At 41.2% G+C, this 24139-nt stretch overlaps 1 protein-coding gene across 1 annotated transcript in view; it reads left to right on the forward strand.

Moving 5' to 3' along the window:
• LOC132564279 (focadhesin-like) overlaps positions 1-19130 on the forward strand; it is a gene marked incomplete at its 5' end in the record, with an annotated part of 36496 nt that extends 17366 nt beyond the window's left edge. The window contains 5 exons of the mRNA XM_060228949.1: positions 10566-10707; positions 13237-13425; positions 13845-13966; positions 17268-17360; positions 19029-19130. Of these exons, the coding sequence (XP_060084932.1) occupies positions 10566-10707; positions 13237-13425; positions 13845-13966; positions 17268-17360; positions 19029-19130 (648 nt within the window). The remainder of the gene's footprint in view (positions 1-10565; positions 10708-13236; positions 13426-13844; positions 13967-17267; positions 17361-19028) is intronic.
• Positions 19131-24139: the final 5009 nt, after the last annotated feature.

Consider the following 24139-nt stretch of genomic DNA (forward strand, 5'->3'; position numbering starts at 1 on the left):
TGCGCTCTTAGAGCTGTTCCCTAGACCACACCCCTGATGGACATGGCTGGCCAGGTAGGCACCCTTCTCTGTCAAATGTGAATCTATGTACAGGGTCATGGTGGGACTCGGCTTGCAGAAGGGGACACAGGAAAGAAAATTGTCCCGACAAGTCCACCAAGAAGCAAAGTTGTTCACTGAGAGGGTTAAGGGGAACTGGAAGACCCTGTTGTCACAAAATCGAGGTACTTCCTTACCAACTTCTTGATGGGGATATGAAAGTAGGCATCCTTACATTTTTAGGACTTTAATTCAGTTGCTGAATATATATGAAGAGATTGTATTATAAAGGAAAACCAACACGTAAATAAACAAGAAAAAAACATGCAGGAAACAAACGAACAACTCACTCATGTCTGAACATGGATGGAGAAGACAGAGCCCAAAAAAACATGACCAGCACAACAATAAACAAATAGGAAATACAAGTAGTAAAACCACTATGAAAATGACCCAAAAACTCACAACAAAAATAGATAATACTGTCATGTATGTGTGTTGCCAAGACTAGTTGAAAACGGCAAGCCAGCTCAGCACCATATATAAAGAAGGATGTATTACTGGTCATTCGTAAGTACGACAGGCAGGTGAGAGGGGCTCTGTTCATAGGGGTTATTGGGCTGTCTTTTTTGTTTATATTATATGCAAATGAATGTGAATTAGTGGAAGATATGTATACTAAAGTTATGATGAAAATAACTGAAATGAAAAGTTAATTTTTTGTGAAAAATCATTAGATAATGTCTGGAAAATGTGGTCTGTGTATTGCATCATATATCAGTAGCACTATTTCTACCTGTAAACGATGGAGGAAGTTAAAATATCTAGAGTTATTTCCCTTCTGAAAATCAAGGATTCTCTTTGGTTGATCATTTGTGACGTTAATTCCACCACCAGACACATATTCATTTGTAGTGTTTATGAAGACTCTGTACATAAAATCGGCTATATATTGATTAAATAAGCATGTCCGGCACCATCAAACGACTAAGAGGTAAAGTTTGTTATTAGACTAAAACAGTTTGAGCCACAAAGTAGCGAAACAATTCCAGTAATGATAATTCGGGAGATGAATCATATTCTGGCTGATGCAGGCAAACATTATAGGTAAACAGTCGTTTGATGAATGGTAATGCAAATTTACTTAATTTTACTTGTTTGTTTGATGCACATCTATAATTTCATATAAGTGACAACTTTCTTGTACCTGAAGACAATATCATTCTATAGAAATTTGTTCGGTTTTGCAGATTTTTTGTTTAAAAACAAAAATCATTTTAATCTAAACATAAAGTGTTTGTTAAATGCAATATTCATCACATTATTCATCACTTTTAAGTCTCAAATGCCCTAGGCTACCTAAGTACACACTTACCCATCGCCCAGATTCTGTCAGTCAGAGTGGATTAGTATTCGTGACAGGACACTAATTAATTGGACAGTGAATTCACCTGGATAAGGTAGCAAGACTGATAGTTTTACATGAAGGCATGAAATCTCGGCTCACAATTTAATAAGATAATGAAAATGATTAGAGATTTTTTTTTAAATCAACAAATTCATTATTTTAGTGCCGGTTTTATTGTTGTCCCAAAATGCTATATTTTGTGTTATTTTGCTACATTTCACTTTCTCTACACTAACTAACAGATACAGTGTTACAGGAATACATTGCTATTTCAGCTTACAGTTTGTTTTCATCATGCATTCCATGATATATCAAACTACTTTCGTGCTTGTCAGTAATTACATAGTATATAGCTGTTTTGATTTCTTTCTGTACCATACTGAGATATTTCCTTTGTGTTTTGTTTATAACTTGTTATACATGTTTCCTTGTAATTTAGCTCTACAGAACTAACATGTTTTTTATCTCTACTTAAATGATTGTCAAAAAAAAAAAAAACCTTATAGCTGGTACTTCCCGTGCCTACTGCTCCATTCCGCACAAGAAATACAAAACAAAAGTCACAACAGAAAAACAAAGAAAATCACAGAACAGGATTTTATCTTGGTGGAAAGTGTATACAGTAACACAGGACCACATTCTATACAACATCATTAACTTCCACACATGTCATAGAATTAATATTCAGTATTTGCCAATTGTTATCTTAGAACAAGAAGACTACAATAGCTATCATGTAGTCCAGTATTAACAGATAAAACACTGTACTTGTACATATATACTTTCAAAGCTAAGGATACATCATAAGTGCAACCAATGACCAGGAAATGATGTATACATCTTATCCATCCTTGCAATAATCATACATTTGTTTTAACATACTATAATAATGAAATACGTAAATGTGTAATTGGAAGAATATATAGCTATTCTGTCCGAGCGTTGAGATGAAATTATTGATATTATCTCATTATCTTCTGATATACATAATAGTTAACATTAGGGTCTATAATATTGGTACATTATCCACTCTCTAAATCTGCTTAGCCTCAGTATGAAAAGATACAGGTAAATAACACGTCTTGAGACCAGGTGGTTACCATGGACACACATCTATGTCGAGGTGTGTCAAGGTGTTCACCCACGTATATTTCTGACATGAAAGTGATGTCAGCACCAGCTGAAATATGTGTCTTCCAATAAACATGTCGGGCCGATATTTAAGAGTTCACTAGATTGATTTATTACTTATCGTTCGTCTCAGCTGCATAAACTTTTAAGATTTTTGTTAGTAGATGTATAATACCTCTACACAACACAGTGTACCATTACTGCTGAAATAAAACAGATCATAAAACTGCCATATTATATGAAGTTCTCACAATCACTACTATCTGGTGGAATTGATGTCACAGTTTTTTTGGTGCCAGAGATTTCCAAAAGCTGCCAGAGAAAGCCAAATGGGGGACAGGTTATCAAGCTCACCTGTAGCCAAACACACTATGCAACAACCCTATCGAGGAGATCTGAAAAATATTGTTGCAAGTGACCTTTAAATGACCTTGACTGTTAATAGGACATCAAGCATTAATAAACCTAAGGTCTCAAGTGGTAAGCAAGAGGCTTTATTACAAATTTCTACAGCTTATTTGACCGTTGACAAAGGCCCTGGTGCCTTTTCTATTGCCTTATCTTATAATTTTTCTCTTTTTATTTAGATATCATTTTTAATGATGTGTTTATTTCTTACTCATTTCGAAATATTTTGTCTCATCAAATTTCTTTAATTACTTTCTTTACACATCTCATCAAGACATGCCATTCAAATGCAAAAAAGATAGGGGAAAAAACATGATAAAGATGATAATGATAAACACTAAAAAGATCAATTTTTCATTTATAGCTGAAGGTAGCGATGGATAGTGAGTACAAGAAATATCAGAGATTTTTCAGTCACATTTCCCCATGGAGAATTTTACAGCTCTGTTCTTGTTTTAAAGTATTCTATTGACAGTTTCATAACCTATCTTGATGTCAATGATAACACAGCTATGTCAATATTATCATCATACTCAATAAAATCAGCATTTTCTTATCAAATTTTATTTACGGTAACAAGTTATAACAATATTTTGATTGAAATGAAACACTTTCTTATCAGTACAAAATTTTGCTGTGGTGATATTGATACTCCTTGAGAGATAGTTTTGTAACTACCATATTTAACTTAATAATTGCACCTGGCGAATAATACTTTTTACAAGGAAAAAAAATCTTTTGAAATGTGTTAGACTTGAAAATTTGGAAAAATAGTAAATTCCAGCCACAATTAGTAAATGGAGATATATGATAAAAAATTATCAAGTTATCAATGATGTACGCTGTCTTTTTTTAAATTTAATGAAGTCAACTCAATTAAATTTAAAAATGCTCATGTAGGGTTGTTATATGTTTATCAGATTGAACATGTATACACCTACATTAACTAGAAACAGTTGCTGTTAATGATGTCAGATACTTTGAATTATTTGTAGGGCTTTCTCATGAGTGTGCTCTTGGTTTACTCTTGGTTATAGGGGAAAAGAAAGAAAGAAGGGAGGAAGGAAGGAAGAAAGAAAAAGAGAAAGAAAGAATTGATCCATAGTAATTATAACTCTTCGGTATGAAATGTAGAAAGGACTAAAGCTAACAGTAGTTGGAAATATTAAAGTTCTTCAATGGAAAAACAGTACAAGCTTCACTTGTAAAAACCAACATGAAGATGAAGCCATGAAGTCATATATGATAGAATTTGATTCTTTGGTTTGAAAACATAGGGGGAAAAGAGTGATATATAATATACATTTGATCTGCTACTACAAAAACACATCATATTTATCCTGCCATGAGCCCTGGGTGCCATGATAGAAATTCTGGCAGAAAATCTATGGGCTTCTTGCAGAATTAAAAAAAGATAATTATTCAATTAGGGTTTGTCGAAAATTTCAACACAAAAATACATTAAATATAATTGGGCTTATTAACAGGCATTAATGAATACAGTAGTGTACTGTACAATTGGGTTTGATATTGACTTAGGGATGATTTTCCATGATTTTATTAAAAACACTGACATCTTATATACGAATTATCAAAACAAGTTGTTAGATAAACACGAAAATAATTAACTTGTTTGATAATATTAATCTGACACCAAGATAACACCATACAGGCCCAACTGGCCTTTAACATATGAAAGCCTTTCTTAAAACACTTGATTGATCAGAAACTTGAAATGTTTGACAGTTCTAATCAGACACCAATGTACACCATACAGGCCCCTGGGGCCTTTAACTTGTTTCAGCATATTTTAAAACACTAAATTGACCAGAGACTTGAAATGCTTGACAATATCAACTGGTCACCCAGGTACATCATACAGGCCCCTGAGGCCTTTTACTTCTTTCAGCCTATTTGAGATTGACCAGGGACTTGAAATGCTTGACAATATCAACTGGTCACCCAGGTACATCATACAGGCCCCTGAGGCCTTTTACTTGTTTCAGCCTATTTGAGATTGGCCAGAGACTTAAAATAGAATCGCTTTTTCTTACAGTACATGTTGATTATACATCTAACTTGCAATCTCTCTTTACAGATTGAGTTGGCAACTTCATATTTGAGTATTTGAAGTGTTATGTCATAAAAGACACATCAAATTCAGTAGAGAGCTTCCATTTTTGCTTCAACATCCTGAGTTTGTTTGTTTTTTTTTTAAATAACAGTAATAATAACTTCGTGAGGTATATGTAAAAAAAAATTAATTAATAAATAAATTCTCATGTTCAGTTCTGCAGATTTATAGTTCTTGTGGCAGAAACCTTGCTAGAGCCTTTAATCTTCCTATCGATAAATACAGACTTGATTTATAGAATCAGTAAAAGTATTTAACCAGGCTTAAGATAACAGATAATGCATGGGAACAGAATTTCTGGAAATTAACTTATTTTCATCAACATATGAGACAATGACCCACAAAATCAGCATCTTTAGAAAAAGAAATCTGTAATTGATATGGTCCCTCGAGACAAATGCTTCTATAAGAAAAATAAAACAATGTTTAGCGAGTGTCTCAAACAGGTTATTTTATATTGACTTAGCTATACAATATTATGTACCATTTAAAACGTTGTTATTGCATTAACATTTCAATAAGCGCTTAGCTTTATTACACTTCTTCTTACTTAATGTCCATGGATGGGCATATTACAAAACCTTATGGGTCATTTTCTCTGACTCAAGGTCAGGAGATGGGCTTATTACAAAAAATTCAGAGATCATTACTGCTGACTCAGAATCAAGGGGTTGGCTTATTACAAGGCCTCAAGGGGCTAAGATAACATCTAACTCAGAGCCTGTGGGTGGGCTTATTACAAAACCTCTTAGGTTATTACTTCTGACCTAAAGTCAAGGTGGTGGCTTATTACAGGACCTCAAGGGGCCAGCAAATTAACCCTGACTCAGAGTCAAGGTAAGGCTTGCACAGGACCCCATAACGTCTACACAACCTCTGACTCATACTCCTGGTTTGGCATATAAGAGGACCTCAAGGGGCCAACACATTACCTCTGACTCACAGTTAGGTGATGGGCTTATTACAAGGCCTCAAGGGGCAAACACATTACCTCTGACTCACAGTTAGGTGTAGGCCTTATTACAAGGCCTCAAGGGGCCAACACATTACCTCTTGACTCACAGTTAGGTTTAGGCCTTATTACAAGGCCTCAAAGGGCCAACACATTACCTCTGACTCACAGTTAGGTATAGGCCTTAGTACAAGGCCTCAAGGGGCCAACCCATTACCTCTGACTCACAGTTAGGTGATGAACTTATTGCAAGGCCTCAAGGGGCCAACACATTACCTCTGACTCACAGTTAGGTGATGGGCTTATTACAAGGTATCAAGGAGTCAACATATTACCTCTGACTCACAGTTAGGTGATGAACTTATTGCAAGGCCTCAAGGGGCCAACCCATTACCTCTGACTCACAGTTAGGTGATGAACTTATTGCAAGGCATCAAGGGGCCAACACATTACCTCTGACTCACAGTTAGGTGATGAACTTATTGTCAACACAGGCCTTATTAAGGGGCCAACACATTACCTCTGACTCACAGTTAGGTGATGAACTTATTGCAAGGCCTCAAGGGGCCATCCCATTACCTCTGACTCACAGTTAGGTGATGAACTTATTGCAAGGCATCAAGGGGCCAACACATTACCTCTGACTCACAGTTAGATGTAGGCTTATTACAAGTCTTCAAGGGGCCAACACATTACCTTACTCACAGTTAGATGTAGGCTTATTACAAGGCTTCAAGGGGCCAACACATTACCTCTGACTCACAGTTAGGTGATGAACTTATTGCAAGGCCTTAAGGGGCCAACACATTACCTCTGACTCACAGTTAGGTGATGAACTTATTGCAAGGCACTTATTGACTCACAGTTAGATGTAGCTTATTACAAGGCTTCAAGGGGCCAACACATTACCTCTGACTCACAGTTAGGTGATGAACTTATGTAGGACTCACTTATTACAAGGCCTCAAGGGGCCAACACATTACCTCTGACTCACAGTTTGGTGATGAACTTATTACAAGGCCTCAAAGGGCCAACACATTACCTCTGACTCAAAGTTAGGTGATGGGCTTATTACAAGGCCTCAAGAATTCAACATATTACCTCTAACTCACAGTTAGGTGATGAACTTATTGCAAGGCCTCAAGGGGCCATCCCATTACCTCTGACTCACAGTTAGGTGATGAACTTATTGCAGGGCCTCAAGGGGCCAACACATTACCTCTGACTCACAGTTAGGTGATGAACATATTGCAAGGCCTCAAGGGGCCAACACATTAACCTCTGACTCACAGTTAGGTGATGAACTTATTGCAAGGCCTCAAGGGGCCAAAACATTACCTCTGACTCAGTTAGATGTAGGCTTATTACATGGCCTCAAGGAGCCAACACATTACCTCTGACTCACAGTTAAGTAATGGGCTTATTACAAGGCCTCAAGGAGTCAACATATTACCTCTGACTCACAGTTAGTTGTAGGCTTATTGCAAGGCCTCAAGGAGCCAACACATTACCTCTGACTCACAGTTAGATGTAGGCTTATTACACGGCCTCAAGGGGCCAACACATTACCTCTGACTCACAGTTAGGTGATGGGCTTATTACAATTCCTCAAGGAGTCAACACATTACCTCTGACTCACAGTTAGGTAATGGACTTATTACAAGGCCTCAAGGGGCCAACACATTACCTCTGACTCACAGTTAGGTGATGGACTTATTACAAGGCCTCAAGGGGCCAACATATTACCTCTGACTCACAGTTAGGTAATGGGCTTATTACAAGGCCTCAAGGAGTCAACATATTACCTCTGACTCACAGTTAGGTGATGGGCTTATTACAAGGCCTCAAGGGGCAAACACATTACCTCTGACTCACAGTTAGGTGTAGGCCTTATTACAAGGCCTCAAGGGGCCAACACATTACCTCTTGACTCACAGTTAGGTTTAGGCCTTATTACAAGGCCTCAAAGGGCCAACACATTACCTCTGACTCACAGTTAGGTATAGGCCTTAGTACAAGGCCTCAAGGGGCCAACCCATTACCTCTGACTCACAGTTAGGTGATGAACTTATTGCAAGGCCTCAAGGGGCCAACACATTACCTCTGACTCACAGTTAGGTGATGGGCTTATTACAAGGTATCAAGGAGTCAACATATTACCTCTGACTCACAGTTAGGTGATGAACTTATTGCAAGGCCTCAAGGGGCCAACCCATTACCTCTGACTCACAGTTAGGTGATGAACTTATTGCAAGGCATCAAGGGGCCAACACATTACCTCTGACTCAAAGTTAGGTGATGAACTTATTACAAGGCCTCAAGGAGTCAACACATTACCTCTGACTCACAGTTAGGTAATGGACTTATTACAAGGCCTCAAGGGGCCAACACATTACCTCTGATTCACAGTTAGGTGATGAACTTATTGCAAGGCCTTAAGGGGCCAACACATTACCTCTGACTCACAGTTAGGTGATGAACTTATTGCAAGGCATCAAGGGGCCAACACATTACCTCTGACTCACAGTTAGATGTAGGCTTATTACAAGGCTTCAAGGGGCCAACACATTACCTCTGACTCACAGTTAGATGTAGGCTTATTACAAGGCTTCAAGGGGCCAACACATTACCTCTGACTCACAGTTAGGTGATGAACTTATTGCAAGGCCTTAAGGGGCCAACACATTACCTCTGACTCACAGTTAGGTGATGAACTTATTGCAAGGCATCAAGGGGCCAACACATTACCTCTGACTCACAGTTAGATGTAGGCTTATTACAAGGCTTCAAGGGGCCAACACATTACCTCTGACTCACAGTTAGGTGATGAACTTATTGCAAGGCCTTAAGGGGCCAACACATTACCTCTGACTCACAGTTAGGTGATGGGTTTATTACAAGGCCTCAAGGGGCCAACACATTACCTCTGACTCACAGTTTGGTGATGAACTTATTACAAGGCCTCAAAGGGCCAACACATTACCTCTGACTCAAAGTTAGGTGATGGGCTTATTACAAGGCCTCAAGAATTCAACATATTACCTCTAACTCACAGTTAGGTGATGAACTTATTGCAAGGCCTCAAGGGGCCATCCCATTACCTCTGACTCACAGTTAGGTGATGAACTTATTGCAGGGCCTCAAGGGGCCAACACATTACCTCTGACTCACAGTTAGGTGATGAACATATTGCAAGGCCTCAAGGGGCCAACACATTAACCTCTGACTCACAGTTAGGTGATGAACTTATTGCAAGGCCTCAAGGGGCCAAAACATTACCTCTGACTCAGTTAGATGTAGGCTTATTACATGGCCTCAAGGAGCCAACACATTACCTCTGACTCACAGTTAAGTAATGGGCTTATTACAAGGCCTCAAGGAGTCAACATATTACCTCTGACTCACAGTTAGTTGTAGGCTTATTGCAAGGCCTCAAGGAGCCAACACATTACCTCTGACTCACAGTTAGATGTAGGCTTATTACACGGCCTCAAGGGGCCAACACATTACCTCTGACTCACAGTTAGGTGATGGGCTTATTACAATTCCTCAAGGAGTCAACACATTACCTCTGACTCACAGTTAGGTAATGGACTTATTACAAGGCCTCAAGGGGCCAACACATTACCTCTGACTCACAGTTAGGTGATGGACTTATTACAAGGCCTCAAGGGGCCAACATATTACCTCTGACTCACAGTTAGGTAATGGGCTTATTACAAGGCCTCAAGGAGTCAACACATTACCTCTGACTCACAGTTAGGTGATGGGCTTATTACAAGGCCTCAAGGGGCCAACACATTACCTCTGACTCACAGTTAGGTGATGGACTTATTACAAGGCCTCAAGGGGCCAACATATTACCTCTGACTCACAGTTAGGTAATGGACTTATTACAAGGCTTCAAGGGGCCAACCCATTACCTCTGACTCACAGTTAGGTGATGGACTTATTACAAGGCCCCAAGGGGCCAACATATTACCTCTGACTCACAGTTAGGTAATGGACTTATTACAAGGCCCCAAGGGGCCAACATATTACCTCTGACTCACACTTAGGTAATGGACTTATTACAAGGCCTCAAGGGGCCAACATATTACCTCTGATTCAAAGTTAGGTGAAGGCTTATTAGGATGAATATGGTATGGTGACAGTGAGAGATGTTACAGGAGAGTACCAGCACTTGAGCAGAAATTAATGAGATTTTCAACATTTATGACCTGTTTTGTAACAAGTATTATCAGTAGCTATTTTCTTAGATAACTTTGAACTGTCATCGTTAAGTTTAATATCATCTCATTGACATTTAAATCTGAATGTAAATTTCAAATATCATCTCTAGTGCAAGAACCTTCTGGGATAAAAAAAAATACTTAACACAGGTAAAAAAAATATCCCTGTACAACTTCTCAATAAAGTCTCTAAACTCAGTTTTGAGATAGAAATAACTTTAATCTGGTCAGAGACTGACGGGTCCTATTTTTTTTGTAAAGGTTACAGAGGATCTGACAGAACAAGCTGAACATATATCCAGAGAAGAGGAGAGAGAAATCTCGGTGGATGAAATGTTTCCACAGGTACCAGCTCAGTGCTACACAAGGCTTCTCAAGACTTTACCTACAGAAGTACTATCAGGTAGTTTTTTTTACTTATTTGCCAGCATCATTTCATAGTTAGGGGTGTATAGAAAGTTTCCTTCTGTCCTTACGTCTGGCATAATTTTGTTTCTACTTATCAGCTCTTAAGTAGACGTAGATATAGAACTAAGATTTAGCCTGTAGCTGTATAATGATGGCTGATTTGATTATGATTGATTTAGATTTTCACGAGTAATGGGCATTTATCTTTAAGAATTTTCATTAAAATTTTCACAAAAACAATGAGACCAAAATTAGAGAGCCTTGCGGAACTCTAGTAGGAAATATAAAACAGCTCTTTACAAAGCCATTAACACTAAAAAGAATGGAACTTCTTGATTGACAACAAGGGAAGTTGCATGGCAGTGAATCAGCTGATTCTGTATATGGTTCAAATTTGCTAGAAAGAAAAAAATTATATATTGTATTTTCGAGGACAAATGAAATTAACATTTTCTCTACTGATTTTGATTTTATTTGTTTTTTTTTAATCTTGTTCCATTTTGAAATTTTGACGATTTGTTTTTTGATGATAAGGCAATATAAAGGTCGGCATTGGATCGTGTTTCAGTGGTAAAAAGTTGTATTTAGATCAGTAGATGTTCTGAAAAAACAAGTAGTATAGTAACCAAATTTAGTATATAATAAGTTAGATTAGTGTCCGCCAAAACTATAATTATTTAGTAGTCATAACAATATTAGAACTGATTAAAAAAAACCTGACAATGGAAGTATTGTGTTGCTATAAGCAAAGCATGTTTATTCACACAATGGGTCACACATCCACCCCTTAACTCCGGACCAACGTTACTTGTTTTGTTTGTTCTAGACAAAAAATAGTTACACACATATTGTGTTTACTACCAATCATCAGAAAACACATTACAATTGGATAGGTACAAGGTTGTAACCTTTGAGTTTAGAGAATATAAAAATCTTTAATTTTGCCTGAACTTGTCAGTCCAGAAAACTTCTGATCCTGGCAAATTTTGCTAGAAACAAAGCCAATTGGACTATCATGGGTCCACTGTAAATTGCTAAAAGTTTGAAGTCAAGTGATATTATTCACATGTAATATAAGTTTTTGAAAAGAAAAAAGAAAGAAGTCAAGAAATCAAGGATTAAGGACCCAGGTTTCCATAAAATTGATCTCTTATGGTGAGTTCTTTCTATCTGTAAATGTTTTTGACTCCTTTAATATCACATTGATTTTTGAAGCCAGTATTGTCCCTGAAAACATCTATCTTTGAGATTTTATTTAAAAAATCTTCCCTCAAGATCAAACATGAGAGAGCTTGTAGTGTAATGATATTTATTTATTATTTTTCAATGATTTAAGGGGCACTAACTTCAATTAAATATGAAAGTAGTTGTTATATAAATAACATTTCTATATTCCTATAAATATAAAAGATGAATTAAAAACTGATATTCCACTATTTTCTAGATACCTCTCATTAGTTTTTTTTTTATTTTGCTATAAGGTTCTTTATACCTCACCATGAAGTTACAGGGTTACTCTGGAAGCAGATTGTCCATCTGTCTGAAGACAGAAATTTGTCTGACTGAAGTATAATTTTTCTCTTTCTGTCCATCTTCAGAAAGTTTCCCTTGACTAAAATAGATCCTTTCTCTTTCTGGTTTTTTTCCATCTGTAGACAAGTTTGTCCTTTCACATTCTGTCCATTTCTAGGCAAAGTTTATTTGGACTGAAAAGGATTTTTGTTCTCTGTTTTGTGAAAACATAAGTTTGGTTGAGATAAAAACAAAAACAAAAATCCGTGTGATATCATTTAATGCATTAACTTTTCAAATGACTTCATTCGTACATAATTGAAAAGGAATGTTACATTGGTATCATTTTAGTCTCATGGGGACCTATTCTAATACCCTGGCTTAATATGAACCAAAATTGTGAGTTTCACAGTCCCCATCCCACCGGGGTGGGGCCAGAAGGGGTCAGATTCACTTGGATTTCAAGTGTTCTTCTCAATACCCAGAAGCGGTAGAATTAAATACTCTTCATGAATGGAAGCATCTTAAGGTGCTTTACCTAAATTGTGAATTTCATGGCCCCAGTTTCTCACATATCCCTGTGGGGAGAGGGTACAGTTTAGTATAGTTTATATAGGAAAACTAGATTTTTGAGCATTTTGTGTTTAATTTCCATTGGAAATATTTCAGATTTAGTTTGAATTATGAGCGAAGGATGACATCTTGGTGGTATGCCCATTTTGATCCTGATTACCCCCCAGGTGCTGATGGGCAGGGCCAAAAGGGGTCTAATTGACTCAATTTTTTTCCCACTGGAAATAATAAGAATTATCAGTATAGGATGACAGTTTTGATGGTATGCATGTATTGCCATTGTCTATATTCAGTGTCACAATTTCTGTTTCATGACACTTGATAACTATTCTCAACCTTAATATTTTATGGAAATATTGCTTATCTCAGGAGACTGTCAAGGTTGCTAGGCCTCTTGTTTTTTTGGATGTACAAATGTTTTTGATTTTACGTTTAACAGATTACGAAGCATTTTTGGCTGCCATGGTAGCCAAGGAAGTCATTGAATTACCAAGGGGAATATACCACTCATCTCGATGGAGACAGAGTGCTGCGACCAATCAGAGCAAAGCCATCGGATCTATCCCAGCATTCATCATGGGTCACTATAACAAAACAAAACAGCCAGGACTTCGACCAGGCTTGGCAGGTAAAGCACCACGAAACAGATGATTTATTTTTTTGTATTCAGACATCAATCCAAACAAAAATTGTGTTCTATTTGTTGGCTTATTGTCAGACATGGACCTGTTACTGTAAATATAACTGTATTGTGTACGTCATTTTCTTGATATTTGCTGAGAAAATTTTTCAGTAGTTAGTTCTGCTTTGGTAATAAGCTAAATATTAGGAACAAAATATCATTGAGAAACTCATTCTTGATATCTCCCCATATCTCAACAAGTTAAAAATAGATTAACACAAAGTTGATGAAGCATGTAATCCTAAGTTCCAAATGAAAGGGTACATTTCAACAATGGATTTTTTTCTCTTGAAAATAGAAAAATGGAAAATCATGTGGTATAAAAATGTGGATTGATTTATCTATCTCTCATGTTGTAACTTCAGTGAGTACACTCTTCTGCTTTGATCCACCAGTAGAAGTGGGTAGGGATGGTCGCCCACGGAAACACTACATAACCTCTCACAGCAAAAACTTTCAGCAGATGTTCAAGACTTTGCTCCAGGAGGTAAGATCTTTTGGGTAAATTAGTCTGAATGTGCCAGGTGTGCATGCAGATTGGTTTCATTTACTTGTCAACAATTTCTTCAAAACCACAAACTTCATTCCACAGGGACTAAAACTTGAACTTTCTTTGGTTGGAGGGATTCAAAATATACAAAAACAGATGAATGGTGCCCAAAAAATTGAGATGAATTTGTGTGACAGTAGTAGAAACCATAGGACAGATATTTATCTTATACAGTTCAAACATTCTCAGAAAGGATTGACCCCAGGGGATGACGGAGCAGGGTCAAGAAATCTGACAATAATACTTTAGTCCATTTCTCCTTAATGATTTCAATTAAAGATATAAACTCATTGGTAAAATACTATTCACAATATATGAACTTCTGCTTAGCTTGATCAGTTGAGCGTTAGACTGGTCCTGAGTTTGAATCCTAGTGGAGGTTGATTAGCTGAGCATTAGACTGGTTCTGAGTTTGAATCCTAGCGGAGGTTGATCGGCTGAGCGTTAGACTGGTCCTGAGTTTGAATCCTAGCAGAGGTTGATCGGCTGAGCGTTAGACTATTCCTGAGTTTTAACCCTAGCGGAGGTTGATCGGCTGAGCGTTAGACTAGTCCTGAGTTTGAATCCTAGCAGAGGTTGATCGGCTGAGCGTTAGACTGGTCCTGAGTTTGAATCCTAGCAGAGGTTGATCGGCTGAGCGTTAGACTGGTCCTGGGTTTGAACCCTAGCGGAGGTTGATCGGCTGAGCGTTAGACTGTTCCTGAGTTTGAGTCCTAGCGGAGGTTGATCGGCTGAGCGTTAGACTGGTCCTGAGTTTGAATCCTAGCGGAGGTTGATCGGCTGAGGGTTAGACTGGTCCTGAGTTTGAATCCTAGCGGAGGTTGATCGGCTGAGCGTTAGACTGGTCCTGAGTTTGAATCCTAGCGGAGGTTGATCGGCTGAGGGTTAGACTGGTCCTGAGTTTGAATCCTAGCGAAGGTTGATCGGCTGAGGGTTAGACTGGTCCTGAGTTTGAATCCTAGCGGAGGTTGATCGGCTGAGCGTTAGACTGGTCCTGAGTTTGAATCCTAGCGGAGGTTGATCGACTGAGCGTTAGACTGGTCCTGAGTTTGAATCCTAGCGGAGGTTGATCGACTGAGCGTTAGACTGGTCCTGAGTTTGAATCCTAGCGGAGGTTGATCGACTGAGCGTTAGACTGGTCCTGAGTTTGAATCCTAGTGGAGGTTGTTGATCGGCTGAGCGTTAGACTGGTCCTGAGTTTGAATCCTAGCGGAGGTTGATCGGCTGAGGGTTAGACTGGTCCTGAGTTTGAATCCTAGCGGAGGTTGATCGGCTGAGCGTTAGACTGGTCCTGAGTTTGAATCCTAGCGGAGGTTGATCGACTGAGCGTTAGACTGGTCCTGAGTTTGAATCCTAGCGGAGGTTGATCGACTGAGCGTTAGACTGGTCCTGAGTTTGAATCCTAGCGGAGGTTGATCGGCTGAGGGTTAGACTGGTCCTGAGTTTGAATCCTAGTGGAGGTTGATCGGCTGAGCGTTAGACTGGTCCTGAATTTGAATCCTAGCGGAGGTTGATCGGCTGAGCGTTAGACTGTTCCTGAGTTTGAATCCTAGCGGAGGTTGATCGGCTGAGGGTTAGACTGGTCCTGAGTTTGAATCCTAGCGGTGGTTGATCGGCTGAGCGTTAGACTGTTCCTGCGTTTGAATCCTAGCGGAGGCATTGATATAACAAGTGACCTCCGGTTCATTGATTTTAATTTTGTTTGAATCAGCTAGAAGTGGTTATAGGTCTTATATGGCATTTACTTCGGACCTGGGACTTTATTATTATGTAAAGATATTTAGTGGGTTCTGCTTGCTGGTCCCAAGTATTTTGTAAAGAGAATGGTGACTCCTCCTTGCTGGTCCCAATTTTGATGTAAAGAGAATGGTGACTCCTCCTTGCTGGTCCCAATTTTTATGTAAAGAGAATGGTGACTCCTCCTTGCTGGTCCCAATTTTTATGTAAAGAGAAATGGTGACTCTTCCTTGCTGGTCCCAATTTTTATGTAAAGATAAATGGTGACTCCTCCTCGCTGGTCCCAATTTTTATGTAAAGAGAATGGTGACTCCTCCTTGCTGGTCCCAATTTTGATGTAAAGAGAATGGTGACTCCTCCTTGCTGGTCCCAATTTTTATGTAAAGATAAATGGTGACTCCTCCTTGCTGGTCCCAATTATTTTGAAAAGATAAATGGTGACTCCTCCTTGCTGGTCCCAATTTTTATGTAAAGAGAATGGTGACTCCTCCTTGCTGGTCCCAATTTTTATGTAAAGATAAATGGTGACTCCTCCTTGCTGGTCCCAATTATTATGTAAAGAGAATGGTGACTCCTCCTTGCTGGTCCCAATTATTATGTAAAAATAAATGGTGACTTCTCCGTATGAAATAAAAGTCCATGATTGAAGACACGTACGTCATAAGTGTCATGATAATGATACATTTGCGGAAATAAAAGGCTGGTGTTTTAGATTTAATATCAGGTGTTCCTTCCTGTTGTCATGTCATAACAACACAAACGTAATATACATTGTCTACAATCGACCAGGTGTGGATAATATATGTTATATATACATACTTTACCATCTTATTCGGTCACATGTTTTGATATATATTCGTATGTCTGCCCGATAAAACATCATCATATGATCTCAACACTATTGAATTATGAAGACCTGAAGAGTCGGGCAATCTGATATTTGGAAGAAAATCTTGTAAACCAAAAAAATGGGCCAATGAACTTTCTATGTATGCAATAACATGGATTAATCTACTGCTTTTTCTAATTGGAAATCTTTTCAAATTCTATTTCGATGAGATACATTAAATGGTTTAAGATTTAAGTTAATTTTTGAGGATATCAAGTGATTAAAAGTGATTACCACAATCAGTTTTTTTGTAGCATTAGATATGGGTGAAATTATTGCCAGGCATGGGCTTATGTATTAGCAGATTGAAAAGGTAGTTCAAAAATATAGAAATTTTCATTCAATTAAAGGAACGTAAATTAATACAAGACTTTGAATAAGTATACAAGTTTTTTTAAAACAGTAACAAAATGTCATCTTCTCTTTTTATTTACCTTCAAGTGATTCCATCTTAATTTATCTATCAATAACTCCATGCCTAGAAATAATTAAAATAGCTACCCACTTAAAGTATTGTTCTAAAAATTTGCAAACAAATGCTATTTTATTGTCTTGTAGTGATGTCACCCCTGACTTTTTGTAAAATTTGTGATGTTGATATATTTGTATCAGGTTCCCATCCAGCCATCAGAATGGCACAAAAGTATGATCATTCCGCAAGCTTGGACATCGTTCGTCGATCGACTTTTCACAGCTATGATTGAGGTAAATTGAACGTCATTTGTAGAGTATTGGTGTTTTAGCTTTCACATGCACTCAAGGCTGTTCCTATTTAAACTTTAACATTTTGTTAATATCTAGAGATTCAAAATTGTTAAAGTCAGAATTACGCCCAATTTAAAAGCGTAAAATGATATCTTAAAATCTTCTTCTTACAATTGGGCGATCATCATTGTCAGAAATTTTCCTGATTGACATTTAGTGGTTTTTTCCTTTGGGGGCTTCACTCCTGATTTGCTCAAATCAAGCAGTACAATATCATAACGGAAGTAGAATGACTTGATCTCATTGTGGCTCTGAAAATTGGATCATTTGAAAAAATTTATTGGCAATTTCTTCACAAATTGTTAACAAGTTAAAATTCTTGAAATATCAAACTCCAAAAGGTCAAACAGCCATTGACGAGATTGATATATGACTCTGGGTCATTATTGTGTTTATTGCAATATTCTTAAAGATGCTTGTTTCAGTTCTTTTATTGGATGGAGTTATGACGTGGATTATTGGACAACCAGAAATGTTAGAATGACGACTTTTTTTTATATTTTTACTTTGGATGGACATGAAAGTTGGTTATGTGCCCTCAATGAAGCTGCTTGTAGTAAAAAGGAGTGTATTGGCATCAGGATGTCAGTCCATTTGTCTGTCCATATGTCAATCAAAAATCTGTCTCCTTACATTTCAGTTCTGTGAAACTCATTACACGTGAACATTAGAAAAAAATTGTCCTTTCTAATTTATCACTTAATTCAAAGGGAAATTCCACTGAAGTCTAAAATTTCTGGCTGTTCTGTACCTTTTTAAAACTAACTCAAGTGATTTTTAAAACTATCGTTAGCATCAAAATATCTCTGGTCAATTTGGACAGACAAAATTGATGGAAATAATCCCAGCCAAATTGTCTAAATATAGCGCATAGAGGAAATTCAAAACTGAAAGGTTACTGGGATATAGATTTTATGTGGCGTATTGGGTAAATGCATAAGTATGTATGTTGGTCACTAAAATATCTGCTAGGGTTGCAGTATCATATCCTCATTAGGCTTATTTTCTGTTGATTTTACATTCTGTATGACTTATAAAATGCAAACCTGTTATGACACAATCAGAGCTGCACCAACATTTGTAAATCAGTCTAGCTAGATATATAAAGAATTTCTGCAAATTAAATATCCTTTGTGAGAACATATGTAAATGATTTTGTACAGTTTTCTTCAAAGCATACCTTGAAATCCTAACTTGTGCGGAATTTCCCTGTAAATGTTTTCCTTGGAGTTATACCCCTTTAACGATTTCCATATTTTTAGGTGGATGAGAAATTATTTTCATTTCAGTAATACTTACCATAACTTTAGTATGCAAATATGGTACCTACACCCATCTTTGTATCTCAAAAACAAAAGATTCAAAAATCCCACCCTCCCTACGACCATGAGCCTTCACATCATGAACATAGAGTTATCTCCCTTCCTCTTATCTTTATGGCTACTGGAGCGGGCGGACGTGCTATAATCCAGCTGAGTGCCTTCCTTTCCTTATAGCTTAAGTTTCGTTTATAGCCGAGTATTTATATATCGGCTTGTTGCTTTAAACCCATCTGTAACATTAACAGTCTTTTGCAGACTTTTACTTGTTAATTATCCTGCTTTTTAGGCCTTTATTCGGCCGGCTTTTGTTCGGCCTTTGTTCGGCCATTGTTATACTCCACGTACCGAGCGCGTGTCCACGTGTTTTGCGCCGTTTGGTTTTTCATGAAGTTTTTTCGCTATTTTTCGGTCGTATTATTTATTCGACCGCGCTTTTTGTTTAGCTATTTTACGTTTCGTTAGCTTTTGCTTTCGTTCGTATTTGTTTGTTGGAATTGTGTTTTTTCACTCCATTTAGTTTTTGTAACGTTTATTTGTGTTAATAACAGTTGTTATTTGCTTATCGTAACAATTATGGCTAGTTTAGGGCTGCATCGTGGTTCGGCACATGGGTGTTCTCATTTCTTCGGAGAGCAGTACCCCCATGATGCCTGTCCCTTATGCCGACCTTACAGCGAGACCGCGCCGTGTGAACTTTGTTTGCACGCCGGGTCCGCTGTAAAGGTTCCTCTATCCAGTCGGCGACCTTCTCGCCGGAAGAGGGATTCGTCCTCATCTTCCGGTAAGAGAGGTAAGCCATCCAGGTCATCTACCCCCGGCCCTGAGCTGTTGGGTGAGGTTGTCACTGCTGGGGGTGTTCTCGCTCTGAGCTCCACCCTCGAGCAGGGGGTGGCTCCCCCTGTCCAGGCGCGTCCTGGTGTATGGGGGGAGCAGCCCGACCCAGACTCGGCGAAGTCTAGGGTTGAATCGGCCGGTAGCTCCCGACAGCCGGCGGTGCTACTGTCAGAAAGGGACTTCCGGTCACAGGTCTCTGATTCTTTCAGGGACCTTGGCACGCCAGGTGGCGTCGTTGGTTGGGGCCGTCTTGACTCCGGACCGGTACCTTCGGGTATGGGGTCAGGGGTCACTGACTTTTTGTCAGGGTTGTCAGTGGCTACGGGGATTAGTGACACTGAGTTCACTAATCCTAGGACCGTTCCCATTCCCTCAGAGGTTTGGGTTCAACCCCATGGGTCTTCCTTCATGGAACCCTTGGGGTATGGTCTCTCCCTCTAGGAGACATTTTAGCAGTTCTGAATCCCCCCAACGTTCTGCTACTTCGGGGGCCGTTTCGGCCGGTCCTAAAAAGGTTCGCCGGACCTTTAGGACTTCTGCCTCCCGCGCGGTCTCCTGTCCTCAGGGGTTGGCTTCCAAGCCTACAGCTACGGCTGTTACACGTTCTACGGAGAGGGCTCCACTTGCGGCCCCTGTTCCTCCCAGGGCGACTTCGGTCACTAGCGAGGAGGAGATGGACGCTGAGGGCGTGGGCTTGGCAGAGGATGATGATGTGATCCATCTGTCTCCTGGGTGCTCGGCGATTGATCTGTCCGAGTCATCTGAAGATGACCCTTCCGACCAGGAGGGTTCCCAGGGGGTAGGGGGCTCCGAGATTGCTGAAACTGTGGCTCAGCATGTTCTTTCGGGGATGCGGGCCCTACGGGCCAACATCTCCCGGATTCTCGGTATGCCCACCGCCTTCTGCATCGTCGGTGCCTGAATCCACCACCGTTCTAGGTTCTTTGGTGGCTCCTCGGGCTTCCGTTCCAACTGATCGGACTCTGCCAGATGGCACTATTGTGTCTTCAGCTCTGGCCACCGCCCGGGCTCGGGTCTTAGAGAAGAATTCTTCCTCTACCCACACCCCAGGGTTTGGCGGTCTGCAGCTCGGTGTTGGTGATTTGTCAGAGGCTACTACCGCTGACTATGCCACACATGACGGGCAACTGGCCCCTCAACCAGCACAGCTGGAGTCGAGAGAGCTGGCTGCCTGGCCCGGCAAATCGGTGGACCAGGTGGTGCTCGAGGCTAGAGAGCACCACAGGATGGAGAGGATGTTGCACCTTTCCATCCAAGTTCTGTCGTATATAGACTTCCTGACAGTGAGTCTATACAAGGTATCTGATTTGCCTGAGGGTCGGGTACCAGAGGCAGAACAGGCCGACATTCAGGACAGTCACAGCTGCCCTGAACGCGGCGTTGAGGGCATCTGCGGCCTTACAGGTCTCCCTGCTCGCCAACATCGTGTTGGCTAGGCGATTTTCAGTCTTGAAGAATCGCCCAGTCGAGGAACCTTATCTTTCGTGCCTGTTGACTGCCCCCTTCTCTGGCTCTACCCTGTTCGGGGGAGATCTCCCTTTTGTTCAGAAGGATATGAAGGAGGACTCGGTCGCCTCAGCACTTTTGGTGAAGAGGTTTCGTTCCGAGAAGGCCAGCGCCTCCCAGGGGTCAGCGCCTTCCAAGAAGAAGGCTAAGTTTTCGGCTAGGCAGGCTTTTGCTCGACCCAAATCACAGCCACGCTTCAAGGGCAATAAGGAGAAAGGTAAGAAGGGTAAGAAACCTCCTGGGGGCAAGAAGAAGGGCTCCTGACTCTTTCTTCTCCTTGGCTGAGACAGAACAGGGGTCTGGTGGGGTGGACGGCGGTCCTCCTGTTCAGGTCTCTTGTCCTCTTGTTACCGCAGGCTCAGGCTCCGGAAGGGCGGACGATTCGCTGGTTTGGCAGGGACTCAATCTGCCCCATCCGGAACTTCCTGTGGGCGGGCATCTCTCCGCTTTCCTGGGCGTTGTCGTTGGTCAAGGATCGTCTAGGTATCCCCCTTCTTCAGGATCCGCCTCTTACCACCAAGCCGATCTTCTTTCCTCCTCCGGGGGATTTTGCGAAGGCTCGGGCGATCCAGGAGGAAGTGAGGACCATGCTTGCAAAGGGTGCGGTAGAAGAGATTCCTATGTTGGAAGTCATTCCCGATTTCTATTCCCGAATGTTTCTCGTTCGGAAGAAGTCCGGGGCATGGCATCCGATCATAGATCTCAGTGCCTTCAACAGGCACGTAGATACTCCTCACTCCGTGAGGGACGGGATGTGGGCAACTTCGATAGATCTGAAGGATGCCTATTTCCATATCCCCATCAAGAAGTTGGCACGGAAGTTCCTCCGTTTCACGTGCAACGGCAAGGTCTTCCAATTCCGGGCCATGCCCGTCGGGCTGACGACAGCTCCTTTGGTATTCACCAAGCTGCTGCAGGTAGTCGTGGGATTCCTTCACTCTCGCGGAATAGATGTCCACATCAATTTTGACGACTCCCTCATGCTTCACAGGGTGAGGGAATCGCTAGTGAAGGATACCCGGCTGGTTCTGAAAGTCTTGCTCAGAGTCGGCTTCATTTCTTCCAGAGAGAAGTCAGAGGTTCCCCATCTCAGGACTTCGTCTTCCTGGGGAACCGTTTCGATACGGTTTGGGACTTGGCCCTTCCACCTCTGGAGAAGTTCGAGAAGTTCAAGTCCCCTCGATGACCCTGTTCACGGATGCTTCCATGACAGGATGGGGAGCTTACCTCGACGGCCAGTGGCGCTCGGGGGAGTGGTCTGGGGATCAGCTCTCGGAGCACATCAATGTGCTCGAGATGAGGGCAGAGCTTTTGGCACTGCAATCCTTTCGGGGGTTTCTGCAGTCTAAGGCAATTTTTGTGGCTACCAACAACTCTACAGTTGTCGCGTATCTGGAGAGACAAGGGGGCACCAGGTCTCACGTCCTGTTGGCCCTCTCCATCCGCATCCTTCTCCTCTGTCAGGAGATGCAATTGTCCATTGCGGTCAAGCATCTTCCGGGCAGGCTGAATGTGTTGGCGGATACCCTCTCCAGGCGCCGCCAACCGGTGTTGACGGAATGGCAGCTCTGTCCCTCGGTGTTCCGGGGAATTTGTTAGGTGTGGGACAGGCCTTTGATAGATCTGTTTGCCACTTCTCTGAACAATCAGCTGCCAACCTTCGTCTCTCCGGTCCCTGATCCGAAAGCTTGGGCTGTGGACGCCCTTTCTCTGGACTGGGACGGGATGCATGCCTATGCATTCCCTCCCTTCAACCTGGTGGGCAGGGTGCTTCAGAAGTTCAGGGAGCATCATTGCTCCTTACTTCCTTACTTTCCTTACAGCTGATTGCGGATTTCCTACTCTCTCAGTTTAGGGACCGGAATCTGGCACCTGGCACTATTGCTGGCTATAGGACAGCAATTGCCAGTGTCTTGGCTTTTTATGGCAGGAAGGAGATAGGTTCTTCCTCATCTCCTTCTGCCCTAATCAGAGGCTTCGCTCTGGATAGACCCAGAGTTCGGCACCTGGCCCCGCAGTGGAATTTAGCTTTGGTGCTAGATTCCCTGACGAGGTCACCTTATGAGCCTATGGAGTCTGCCTCTTTGAAGTTTCTGACTTTCAAGACAGTCATCCTTTTGGCTTTGGCCTCTGGACATAGAAGGAGCGAAGTGCATGCCTTGTCGTCACTTCCTTCTTGCCTTCGTTGGTCCAGAGGCTACGCTGCAGTTACTCTTCTTACTGATCCTTCATTCCTTGCAAAGAATCAGGTCCCGGGGTTCTCGCCCGATCCCATCAAGATTCCAGCTTTGACTAGCTCGGAGGAGAGGGATAGATTGCTTTGTCCCTGTAGGGCTCTTAGGTTTTATCTTGATAAAACCAGGGGGGCAGGGCTCCAGATCCCATCTGTTTTTGCCCATCAAACAGGGACAGCGAGACATCTCCTCCCAGTCGGTGTCTAGGTGGGTATGCCAGGTCATTAAGTATGCTGATGAGCATTCGGATGACAGGCTTGGGCGAGGGTGAGAGTGCGTCTTGGGCCCTCCTTAATGGGTCCTCCCCCCCCCCCCCCGTTAGCCCCGGGGCTTGTCTTTTCCATTTGGCGGCACATGGGTTACCTGCTTGTTCACGGGGAGGTTCCCCTCCTTCTTCTATGCACTCTGTCCCCCCTCCCTACCATGTTCAGTTGTGCTAGATGGGCTGCCTGGCTGCTAGTCACCACTACGGTAAGACGAATTTGCATACTAAAGTTATGGTAATTATTACTGAAATGAAATTGAGGTTTTTTAATGTAAAACCAATTTTCATGAGGTAATACTTACCATAACTTTATGGAGTCCCACTCTATCCTCCCCTCTTCCTATCTGCCTGGCTGCCCCTCTGCGGGTGCCTCATAAAGGCTAAGAGGAAGGGAGATAACTCTATGTTCATGATGTGAAGGCTCATGGTCGTATTTGCCGACATTACAGCCAGACCTCACTATGTGAACTTTGTTTGCACATGGAGTCTGCTGCTTAGGCTCCCATGCCTTTCCAGCTAACTTTCCGCCGGAAGAGG

Source organism: Ylistrum balloti, unplaced genomic scaffold, assembly GCF_031769215.1.
Source record: "Ylistrum balloti isolate Yb309-2 unplaced genomic scaffold, AGI_CSIRO_Ybal_v1 Utg372122, whole genome shotgun sequence".
In the NCBI taxonomy this organism is placed as follows: domain Eukaryota; kingdom Metazoa; phylum Mollusca; class Bivalvia; order Pectinida; family Pectinidae; genus Ylistrum; species Ylistrum balloti.